Source organism: Podarcis vaucheri (genome assembly GCF_965113315.1).
Source record: "Podarcis vaucheri genome assembly, chromosome: 14".
NCBI lineage: Eukaryota > Metazoa > Chordata > Lepidosauria > Squamata > Lacertidae > Podarcis > Podarcis vaucheri.
Window position 1 is genome coordinate 49,602,541 of NC_138752.1, and position 12,259 is coordinate 49,614,799.

The 12,259-nt window shown below is 45.2% G+C and overlaps 1 protein-coding gene and 1 long non-coding RNA gene across 6 annotated transcripts in view; one reads left to right on the plus strand and one right to left on the minus strand.

The window, feature by feature from the left end:
* PEMT (phosphatidylethanolamine N-methyltransferase) overlaps window positions 1-12,259 on the plus strand; it is a 104,627-nt gene that overhangs the window by 54,251 nt on the left and 38,117 nt on the right. For all 5 annotated transcript variants that reach the window (XR_014213677.1, XR_014213678.1, XR_014213679.1 and 2 more), the window contains one exon: window positions 5,957-6,102. Coding sequence is in view for 2 of the 5 variants with exons in the window: in XM_082199931.1 (XP_082056057.1) it covers window positions 5,957-6,102 (146 nt within the window). In the remaining 3 variants the exon portion in view is untranslated. The remainder of the gene's footprint in view (window positions 1-5,956; window positions 6,103-12,259) is intronic.
* The window catches only part of LOC309519183, a 41,327-nt gene continuing 31,992 nt past the window's right edge, over window positions 2,925-12,259 (minus strand). The window contains exon 3 of the long non-coding RNA XR_014213731.1: window positions 2,925-3,963. This is a non-coding gene — a long non-coding RNA (uncharacterized lncRNA). The remainder of the gene's footprint in view (window positions 3,964-12,259) is intronic.

A 12,259-nucleotide genomic window follows, 5' to 3' on the forward strand; every position in this document is an offset into this window, starting at 1 on the left:
CAACCCCGTCCAGCCCCTCCCTGGCGTCCACTTCAGCTTGGAGCTCCTGAACCTTAAGCCAGGCTCGAGAGGGAATGGTCCCTTGCATGGTGGACTCCAGCTGCCATCAGCCCCAGTCAATGGGGACAATGGTCAGGGATAATGGAGGCCGGGGTCCAAACAGCATCCGGCAGGGCGCCATGGTGGCGGCCTCATCAGTTTGGCTCTGCCTGTGATTGGTCCCAGTTCTGCCTGCACTTTCCAAGCACAATTCAAAGGGTTGGTGCTGACCTTTCAAGCCCTAAATGGCCTCAGCCCAGTATACCTGAAGGAGCGTCTCCACCCCCATCATTCAGCCCGGACGCTGAGGTCCAGCTCCGAGGGCCTTCTGGCGGTTCCCTCACTGCGAGAAGCCAAGTTACAGGGAACCAGGCAGAGGGCCTGCTCGGTGGTGGCGCCCGCCCTGTGGAACGCACTCCCGTCAGATGTCAAGGAAATAAACAACTATCTGACTTGTAGAAGACATCTGAAGGCAGCCTTGTACAGGGAAGTTTTTAATGTTTGATCGCTTAAAAAAAACAAAACTGTTGGGAGCCGCCCAGAGTGGCTGGGGAAGCCTAGCCAGATGGGTGGGGTGTAAATATATTACAGTGGTACCTCAGGTTAAGTACTTAATTCGTTCTGGAGGTCCGTTCTTAACCTGAAGCACCACTTTAGCTAATGGGGCCTCCTGCTGCCGCCGTGCCGCTGGAGCACGATTTCTGTTCTCATCCTGAAGCAAAGTTCTTAACCTGAGGTACTATTTCTGGGTTAGCGGAGTCTGTAACCTGAAGCGTATGTAACCTGAGGTACCACTGTATCATCATCATCATCATCATTATTATTATTATTATTACAGTCCCAGAGCTGGAGGTCAAACCATGTTGCATGATAATACCCAGAGATCCCTTATGTTGACAAGGCTTGTGCTAACCGTAAAGCAAAGGCGGTTGGTTGATGGCTCCAGCTGAATTTTTAACAGATGTCACCAGCAAGATTGACTACGGATGCTGGACTGATTCCATCCGCCGAGAAAGTCGGTGTTTGTTGTTATGGCGCAGAGCTGCAAAGTTTATTTACCAGTTCTGAGGGGACGTGGGGGGGGGGGGCGGGAAGAGAAAGAGACCTGAGTTCGAGCGCTGTGCAAATAAAAACTATTCTTCAGAAGCCACAAATCATTACTCTGGGAGAAAATGGCCCATTACCCTTTGCAAACAATTTCCCTCTTCTCCGTAGTCAAAACACCAGGTGGCCTCATACAAAATTCGGATGGATGGGGCCGCTTGTTTGCCTAAGTCGGTGTTTCTCACACTGGGGTCTCTGTCTGTTGTTGGACTGCAACTCCCATCGTCCATAGTTGGCAGGACCAGTGGTCAGGGATGATGGGAGTTGAGTCCAACAACAGACGGAGAGGTCTGAGTTCAAGAAGCACTGGCCTAAGCATTGAAGCCTGAGCAAACGGGGGGCATGGGGGTGTGGCCTTGAAAGGGGGTCTCCAGCGGCTTATCTGCCAAGCCTTGAGCCCAGAGGGGAATGCCTTGGGTCTGCCCTCAGGCACCAGCTATCTACAGTATTGTTTGCTCCATAAGACGCACTTCTTCCCTCCTAAAAAGTAAGGGGAAATGTGTGTGCGTCTTATGGAGCAAATGCAGGCGGGAGGCTCTGCTCAGAGCTCCCTTTAAAGAGCCGCACGGAGCGCGTGTGCAGCTCTTAGGGGCTTTTCTGCGAGGTGGAAGAAGGGACTGACGGGCTGCCCTCTGTCCCTTCCCCCACCTCCCAGAAAAGCCAGCAAGAGCCGCTGCCAGGCTCTGCTCAGCGCTCCCTTGCAAGGGCTCCCTTTCGTCCCTCACCCCGCTTTGCTGGGAAGCCAGCAGAACAAGAGGCGCTGCGCAGCTATCGCTCTTGCTCTGCTGGCTTCAGCGAGAGATGCGCAGTTTGCTCTGCTGGCTTCTCAGTGAAGCGGGAGGAGGGATGGAAGGGTTTAAAGCAAGAAAAGCGAGAGCCGTGCTGTGCTCCCGCTGTGCTCCGGAGGCTTCGCGTTGCTTTCGCTGCAGCCAGGAGAGCAAGAGGGATCGGTACGCACCGATCGCTCTTGTTCTCCAGCCTTCACTTGGCTTGAGAGGCGCTGCGCAGCTTTCCCTCTCTGCGCAGTGCCCCTTCAGCGAAATGGGAGGAAAAATGGAAGGGGCTCAATTTCTCCCGCTTTGCTTGAGAGGTGCTGAGCAGAGAGGGAGAGAATATATTTTTTCTTGTTCTCCTCTAAAACTAGGTGTGTTTTATGCTCAGGGCGAAAAATACGGTAACTCTGCCTAATGGTAGAGCCGGTCCTCTTGCCCAGAGCCGAGTGAGACTGTAAGAAAAGACTGCTACCTCAGACCAAAGGCCTGTCTGATCCTGCACTCACATCTCGCATGGCCAACCAGAGGCATCTGAGAATCCCACATGCAGGATCTGACCTCAGCAGCCCCTCTCCCTGCTTGCGATTCCCAACAGTGTGGAAATAGTAGACCTAGGGTTGCTGTCCTGGTCTGATCCCACTTCAGACCTGACGCTTGCACTGTTTTAGTTTAAAAATAAATACTGGAAGTTTTCCAGAAGGGGCTTTCCGTTGTTTACCACCACCTTTCCCTAAATATCTAATTTTAGGCTCCAGCTGTGGAAAATGTGTTGGTGCTGTGCCCGATATGTGAGCTATGTGAGCTATGCGATATTTTGGAAGTGTGAGGGGGGGGGAGGACCAGATAACAGAGCAAACCTTTCTCAACTCCTGTCTGAGATGGATGTTTTTGATCGGGACTCAGTTGCCCAAGATCACAGGTGGGACCAAACTATCTGCCAGCCTCAGGGAGTTGTGTACAGTGAAACTTTCCACTCATACGGCAACCCAGGGGACTACCATATGAGAAACAGGAAGAGCTCTGTTGGCCAAGGAGGATGCGGGGCCAGGAATGAACCCTGTGGCCTTCTCCCATATATTGCTGGTCTCCAGCTGCCATCACTTCTAACCATTGGTCATGCTGGCTGCGGCTTATAGGAGTCGGAGTCCAACAGCATCTGGAGGTTTCTCATCTCTGCTGAAAAGCTCAAAGCACCATGGAGTTTTCTTGGGATAATTTCAGGAATCTCTGTGGGGCTGACTCAACATTGTGCTCCAGCTGGCAAAAGAAACTCAAATATTTGGCCAAGATATGAAGCTCTTATATCGCATGAAACTAGAGCTGAAAATGCTTCCCATCTTGGTTTTTAAAAAAATAATATTTATTGGTTTTCTATTTAGTAATACAATATACATTCACATTATTATTATCTACTTTACCGCTCTGGCTCCTTAGAGCCTATCAACTTCGTTCCCTCTCGCTTCATGGCTTTCAAAATTAACCTTTGTATCATTGCGTTTTGTACATTTTCCAGTTCTAATTACACTCATATATAGAATTACACTCATAAATATAGAAGGGGAGAAAATTTCTCTTTACAAGATTTGGGACAACCCTGCTAGTGATGTTAATTGCTTACAATAATCTTTCAAATCTCGTATAAATTTACTTCAATCTTTTTGGGATACTTGATCGTGCTGGTTTTGAATTTTCCCTGTCAGCTTTGCCAGTTCTGCAAAGTCCATCATCTTCATTTGCCACTCTTCTTTCGTTGGTACTTCTTGTTGTTTCCATTTTGGGGCTAAAAGGGTTCTTCCCACTGTTGTTGCATATATAAACAGTCTTTTCTCTTCCCTTGGTATCTCAAAACCCACTATGCCCAATAAAAAGGCTTCTGGTTTTTTAACAAAGGTATTTTTGAACATTTTCTTTAACTCATTGCATATCATTTCCCAGAAAGCCTTTACCACCACATGTGGTAGAAGATACCTTCCTTTTCTTTACATTTCCAGCATTCATTCGTTCTTATACAAAAAATGCTTCCCATCTTGTAATCAGTACAACCACCCTGTAGAGTAGAGCAATATTATTAGTGGTTTGGAGTATTCCTTATTTAATGCATATTGCTAATGCTGTTTGCTACTGTTTATGGGGCTGGTGTGATGTTTTTGTTTCTCCGCAAGTTGCATGTCACATGAAATATTAAAGTATTACATCATCTCACTCTCATTTTACCCCACTATGGTATTAAGTATGTAATAATAATAATAATAATAATAATAATAATAATAATAATAATAATAATAATATATTATTTATACCCCGCCCATCTGGCTGAGTTTCCCCAGCCACTCTGGGCGGCTGCCAACCAAGTGTTAAAAACAATACAGCATTAAATATTAAAAACTTCCCGAAACAGGGCTGATTTCAGATATCTTTTAAAGATAGGATAGCTGCTTATTTCCTTCACATCTAAAGGGAGGATGTTCCACAGGGTGGGCGCCACTACTGAGAAGGAATATATGTACATACTTTTTTCCTTTAATATAAGCCGCTTGGAGACTTGTGGGCGACAAGCAACTAATAAGATAGATACAGTTGCAATCGAAGTTATTCAACCCCCATTGCCAATCAGATTTCTTATCAAAATTTACAGATGTTCAGCTGCTTGCAATGAACAAACGAAACAAGAGCAATTGAAATAGCTCAACACAACGGACGCTTTAAGTGGTTCCCCCAAATTCAGCTGAAAATGCAACTTGGGGAGTTTGAATAATTTCCATTGCAATTGTAAATATCCCCATTTTTGCAGAAAGGGAAAACTGAGGCTGAGAGAGACTTGCCCAAGGCAGTCTGAGGAGTTCGTGGCAGAGGCGAGAGTCAAATGGGGAATTTTGCACTTTGTGTGTTTATCTCCAGCTAGTATCCTGCACTGACCATGCTGTCAGGTCTACGGACCCAGAAGGGTGGGCTCCAAACTGCAACCGTACTATGCTATAAGACCCACTATCCTGTAATATTACATATGAGCCTGTACAAGTGATAAAGCCTAGGATGGCGAAACAAGACTAATATTCCTGAAATCCTTGTCTTAGACTCTGTGAAAGGATTCTGTGGAACTGTAACAACCCTTCATGTGGATTATTGGACTCTATGAACAGACAGGTGGACCTTATGCATGAACTGACTAGAGAATGATTGATGGGGTCTGTGTGGAGAGGGTAACAACGTTCAGATTTTTGGGCATTGAATTACAAGAGGATCTATCCTGGAGTGTCAACACAAGGGGGCTTGTGAAGAAGGCGCAGCAGAGACTGTACTTTTTGAGAATACTAAGGAAAAACCATCTTCCGCAGAAACTGCTGCTTGCCTTCTATCACTGTGCCATTGAGAGCGTGCTCACTTATGGCTTATGTGTGTGGTATGGAAGCTGTACTACCCGGGACAGGTTGGGGTTGTGCAGGGTTGTTAGGGCAGCAGAGAGCATTGTTGGCCGCCCACTCTCCACCTTAGAGCAGATTTATGCCACAAGGTGCCATAGGAAGGCACTGGACATAGTAAAAGATCCATCGCATCCTGGTCACTGTCTCTTCGAGCTCTTGCCGTCGGGACGGAGATACAGGACGATGAAGACAAGAACGAGCCGTCTTAAGAACAGCTTCTTCTCCAGAGCGATCTCGGCCCTGAATGGGAAGCCTGGACTTTGAAAGTCATCTAATCTCCCTTGCTGTATTATACTGTATTGTTTAATTAGTGTTTTTATGGAGCAGTCAAGTAATTTCGTTGTCCCCGATGGGGGCAATGACAATAAAGATATTATTATTATTATTATTATTATTAGAATGAACTGATCCACTGGGTCTTGTGTATTTTCCGTTGAACTTTATGAGACTTCCGTTGAAATCTACAATTTGATACAATGAATAGTATATCTTATTTATTTAAAAGTACAGCCGGTTACGTCTTGTGTGTTTATTCAATATGCCTTGGTAAGCAGACAGAGAGCAGAGAATGAGACAAGATAACCAGGAACTGCTGGTCTACCTCTCCTCTCCTTGCAGTTTCACAGAAGCCATGAAGAGCCAGCCCAAACTGAAGGCCCTGGATTCCCTCTTGGCGCACTACACCAGCGTAGCCCTGATGTCCGTAGGCATCGTGTTTGTCACTTCCAGCTTCCTGGCCCTGGGATTCATTGGAACATTCTTGGGTAAGGCTAAAGGTCGCTTTGCTAGACTGCGTGTTTATGTATTTGTTGCTTGTTTGTTCCATATATCTGTTTCCATTCCAAACTGGGATGCAAGGCAGCACCTACGGCATTTTTAATTTTTACTGAAATCATTTTTATTTTTGAGCCTACGGCATTTTAAAACATCCGCTATCAAATACAGAACGATGAAAACAAACGAATTGGAAGCAATACAGTGGTACCTCAGGTTAAGTACTTAATTCGTTCCAGAGGTCCGTTCTTAACCTGAAACTGTTCTTAACCTGAAGCACCACTTTAGCTAATGGGGCCTCTGCTGCTGCCGCGCCGCCGGAGCACGATTTCTGTTCTCATCCTGAAGCAAAGTTCTTAACCTGAAGCACTATTTCTGGGTTAGTGGAGTCTGTAACCTGAAGCGTATGTAACCTGAAGCTTATGTAACCCAAGGTACCACTGTAATTAAAATACATCCTGGTGCAAACGTCAACAGACATGAATCTGACACCATTAAGTTAGAGATGCGTTAACAGAAGACCAGCATTTAAGCTCAGTTGGTAAGAGTGTGAGACTCTTAAACTCAGGGTCGTGGCTTCAAGCCTCACGTTGGGCAAAAGATTCCTGCATTGCAAGGGGGCTGGACTAGGTGGTGCCTTCTAACTCTGCAATTCTATGCTTGTTCCCAAAAGCCTGTTGGATCGTGAATGTCTTCACCTGTCAGCAAGGAAGGAGCCAAGCTGGCTTCTATAGCAAGGGAGGTCCACAGTTGTCAGGGGGCAGCCACCGAGAAGGCCCTCTCCTGTGTCCCCATCAAACGTTCCTGTGAGGGTAGCAGGACTGTGAGAAGGCCCTCCCCAGAAGATCTTGAAACCCAGACAGGTTCATGTGCGGGAATATGGTCTTTCAGATAACTTGGACCTAAGCTGTGAAGGTAGCTTTAGGTAGCCCTTTCTCCAGTGACTAATCCCTTAATCTAGAGGCCTCTTCCAAACAATGGAACTAGACTTTGCCTGTGATCTAGCACTCCACAGGTAAAACGACACAATTACAGGGGAAGTCCACAGCTTGTTGTTTTGTTTCACATGGAGTTTGTGACAGTTATCTTATTAGCTTGATTTGTAATCCACTTTCCTTTTTTTAAAAAAAAAATTATTGGTTTTTCACAATTTATATAAACACAGACAATACACAATACAAACATACAAACACAAAAACAAACATGTATAGTTTCATATCCTTTTTTTCTTAAAACTTATTTCACCGACCTCCCCATACCTCCCCTTTCTGCATTCCAATTCCTAAATTTAATTCAGCAAATCCTCCCCCTTAATTTTATCTAATTGTCTAATTATTTCCTTTTCTTTCCTTCTACTTAATCTTTACAGCTGTAATCCACTTACTTTTTATAGACATAACATTTTAGCACTCATTAATTTTACAGTATTTCTTAAGGTAAATTTTAAATTTCTTCCAATCTTCTTCCGCCGTCTCTTTCCCCTTGTCTCGGATTCTGCCAGTCATCTCAGCCAAAGCCATATAGTCCGTCACCTTCATCTGCCATTCTTCCAGAGTGGGTAAATCTTCTGTCTTCCAATACTTTGCGATGAGTATTCTTGCTGCCGTTGTAGCGTACATAAAAAAAGTTCTATCTTTCTTTAGCACCAAATGGCCGACAATTTCCAGAAGAAAGGCTTCTGGTTTCTTAGGGAAAGTACATTTAAGTACCTTTTTCATTTCATTATATATCATTTCCCAGAAAGCCTTAATCTTTGGGCATGTCCACCAAAGGTGAAAAAAGTACCTTCAGTTTCTTTACATTTCCAACATTTATTATCAGACAAGTGGTAGATTTTTGCAAGCTTGACTGGGGTCATGTACCACCTATAAATCATTTTCATAATATTTTCCTTTAAGGCATTACATGCCATAGATTTCATACCGGTGGTCCACAACTGTTCCCAGTCAGCAAACATAATGTTATGACCAATATCTTGTGCCCACTTTATCATAGCTGATTTCACTGTTTCATCTTGTGTATTCCATTTCAGCAGCAAGTTATACATTCTTGACAAATTCTTAGTATTGGGTTCTAACAGTTCTGTTTCTAATTTGGATTTCTCCACCTGGAAGCCAATTTTCCTGTCTTGTTTGTAAACCTCCATTATTTGATAATAATGGAGCCAATCTCGCACTTTATCTTTCAATTTCTCAAAGCTCTGTAATTTCAGTTTGTCTCCCTCCTGTTCCAAAATTTCCCAATATTTTGGCCATTTGGCCTCCATATTGAGCTTTTTCACAGTTTTTGCCTCCATTGGCGACTGTAATCCACTTTCCAATGCAAGGATTCTCAAGGTGAAAAACAACAGTAAAAGGACTGGTGGGAGGAAGAGATGAAAAATAAACACAACAGTATTGATAAATCCAAGCACAGATAACAGCAAAGGAAGAAGTAATGGTAGAATGTCCCTTTGTGCCTTGTAATAAACGAAAATCTGCCCTTATTCCCTTATGGGGGACACAAGAGCCCTTATAGAATCCTTTGTAGGTTCTCTATCGTTCAGAGAAAAGAACAGAGGCCAACCAGAGAATGTTGAGAAGCACAGCAGCTCGTAAGCCTGATCTTTACTGAACTGTTGCAACAGGGTGCTCCCCTCACACGCAGGAAATGAGGAGGACCCAGAACAAAGGTGTGTCCGCCCTCATATAGACATTTTAAATTGGAGTCCAAGACCATCCCCCAGACACATCATACCTACATCATAGAAAAGGCAGTTTACAGCAGAAATCTGAGTGCCTTGTTTACCTCCTGTCGTTGTTTACCTCCTGCCTGGCAAGTGAACTGTTAATTCTTACTTGACTGGATACCCTGGGGAGACTGGCCAGTCTTTTGTAATGATAAATACTTAGTTCCTGAGCCAGGTCACAGGCTCACCCTATTCATACACAGATATACCCTTAAGACAGGATTTGTGAAGGCTAAGTCAATGGGGAGGCTTTTCCATTTTCCTTTGACGTTGCAGAGAAAACATTTGGTCAGTTGGGGAGTCAAAATGGTTCCAGGGCTGTTTTCCTGTGCTGCTTCAGACATGTGGTTTATATATTTATGTACGTGTTTGCTTGGTACATTTATGAACATTTATTATATATATAAGACCTTAATTTTTTTTATTTCAGTCTCAACAAGCTTAAATGTGAAACTAGAGCAAACTGTGTGTCTCTCTCTCCTTATTTCCAAGTGTTCAGCAGTGCCAGTTTCAGACTACTTTGCGGACTCTGGGGGCAATCTGTGGGCTTTGTTAGACATTAAGTTAGAGAGAATGATAGAACACCCATTAACAACTATTACCCTGGTGGGTGATTTCAGTGTCAGAATGAGAGGTAGTAATATTGTTATGGCAGAAATAATTGGTTTGCTGAATGAGGACTTGGAGGACATATCTCCCAGAATATTGAAAGGTAAGACTACTTCAGCAGTGATTAAGCCAATCAGCAAAGTTAAGTGGGGACGATGCAGAACACCAAAATAAAGCCAACTTCATTTTTTGCATGTTGTTAGAGCAGAAATACAGGGACAGAATCATAGAATTGTAGAGTTGGAAGGGTCTGCAATCTTGTCCAACCCCCTGCAATGCAGGAATCTCAGCTAAAGCATCCATGGCAGACGGCCACCCAACCTCTGCTTAAAAACCTTCAAGGAAGGTATTATGAACTGAATTGAATAGGATCCAAAGGGCAGCAGTCTGATTGGTCCTAAAACAATAGGATTCAGAATGCAGCAGTCTGGTTGGTCCTAGAATAATAGGATCCAGAATGCAGCAGTCTGATTGGTCCACAGGAGCCACCCAATCCAGCTCCAGGTGGAAGTGAATCCACAACCTGATTGGCCTACAGGAGAATCCTGGAATTAGCCAATCACATGGGGCCCATTATGTAAATAAGGTATATAAGGCAGACATTCTGGGGGAACTTCCATTCCTCCTCACCACTGTGAGCTGAATAAAGAGCATGAAATCCACTCTCAACTCCGAGTATATTTCAGAAGGAGAGTCCACAACCCAGGGGAGACCATTCCACTGTCGAACAGCTTTTACCACCAGAAAGTTCTTCCTGACGTTTAGTCGGAATCTCCTTCCTTGTAACTTGAAGCCATGGGTTCGAGTCTTCCCCACCACCTCCTAACCATTTTGAATCCCCCCCCCCCAGTAAAGCTCCTAAACTGATAGTGGGCTGGAGTGAGGGAGGAGGAGCATAGGTGCATATGCAAATTAAAATAACATTGGATTGAGCACCTTTGCCTTCCACTGGTTCCCTACAAAGGCCTCTATTCTGATCCTATTCATTCCTCTGGAGAAGTGATACCGCAAGCAAGGGGAGATTGACACTTCCTTGTTCCCCCTTATCTGTGGGATGGCGAGGCAAAAGTCTGGGAGATCTGGGTGTGGGTTCAGGACCATGGATAGTTCTCCTGCAACTGCAGCTGAGAAGTCTGGACTAAATGTCAGAGCCGGCTGGCAGAGGTATCTCCTTGGGGTTCACGGGTGAGTAGGTGGGTTCTGATGCCCACACACCTTCACAGCAGGGAGAGCAGGGCATGAATCGCTCCTTGAGGAGGCATGGCAGCTCTCTGGGCTTGTGTCATCCTGTGGTGCAGTGGTTAGAGTGCCAGTCTAGGACCTGGGAGACCAGGGTTCAAATCCCCTACTCAACCATGAAGTTCACGAAGTGACTTTGGAAGCCAGTCCTAGCCAATCAGCCTAGGGTTGTTGTGGGGATTCAATGAAGGTGAACCATGCATGTCACCTTCGAGAAAATGTGTGATATAAATGCAATTAATATAAATCATCATCATACTAAGCACCGCCACCATGGATTTGGGAGCCCATAACTGTCAGAAAACATGCATTTCCTCCCCCAAGCTGTGCTGCACACCCTATGTCCCCACCCACCCCATCCTCTTACCAGTGGGCTTCATTTTGCATTGCACTCTCTCAACAGAAACAAAAAAAATCCTCATCTCCCTTGTTGGTGGGACAGGAGATGCCGCAATACGATCCTTGATCCGGTACAGTGGTACCTTGGTTTAAGAACAGCTTAGTTTATGAACAACTTGGATTAAGAACGCTGCAGGTGTTTTGGTTTGTGAACTTTGCCTTGGAAGCAGAACATGTTTTGCTTCCTGTCGAGTGTGTTTCATTTGTAAATTGAGTCCTCCGCTGCTATGGGAAAGCACACCTTGGTTTAAAAACGGGCTTCTGGAACGGATTAAGTTCATAAACCCAGGTACCACTGTACTTCATTTGAAGCCATCGGGTCTAGAACCAGGCGACCTTTGGTTCTGTGCACAGCCGCCTAAAGTTGGGGTCGACCAGGGCTGCAAATTGGGGCTCCTCCCTAGGAAGTAAAGCTGAGTTTGGGAGCCTGTGGCCCTCCAGATGTTGTTGGGCTTCAACTTCTGTAAGCCCCAGCTATCCTGGCCAGTGGTCAGGGCTGGTGGGATTTGAGTCTTAGGAGCCACAGATACCCCAAGCCTACAGCAAACAGGTCTCCGTGATGGCACTGGCTCTGCCCATCCGAGCTGGTCATTGGCTCTCCTAAACAGGAAGTGGTCATAGAATCCTAGAGTTGGAAGAGACCACAAGGGCCATCGAGTCCAACCCCCTGCCAAGCAGGAAACACCATCAGAGCACTCCTGACATATGGTTGTCAAGCCTCTGCTTAAAGACCTCCAAAGGAGACTCCACCACACTCCTTGGCAGCAAATTCCACTGTCAAACAGCTCTTACTGTCAGGAAGTTCTTCCTAATGTTTAGGTGGAATCTTCTTTCTTGTAGTTTGGATCCATTGCTCCGTGTCCGCTTCTCTGGAGCAGCAGAAAACAACCTTTCTCCCTCCTCTATGTGACATCCTTTTCTATATTTGAACATGGCTATCATATCACCCCTTAACCTCCTCTTCTCCAGGCTAAACATGCCCAGCTCCCTTATTTTTTTTTTTTATAATAATTTTTATTACATTTTTCCAAATTACAAAAAGAATAACATGCCCAGCTCCCTTAGCCGTTCCTCATAAGGCATCGTTTCCAGGCCTTTGACCATGCCGGCTGCCCTCCTCTGGACACGTTCCAGTTTGTCAGTGTCCTTCTTGAACTGTGGTGCCCAGAACT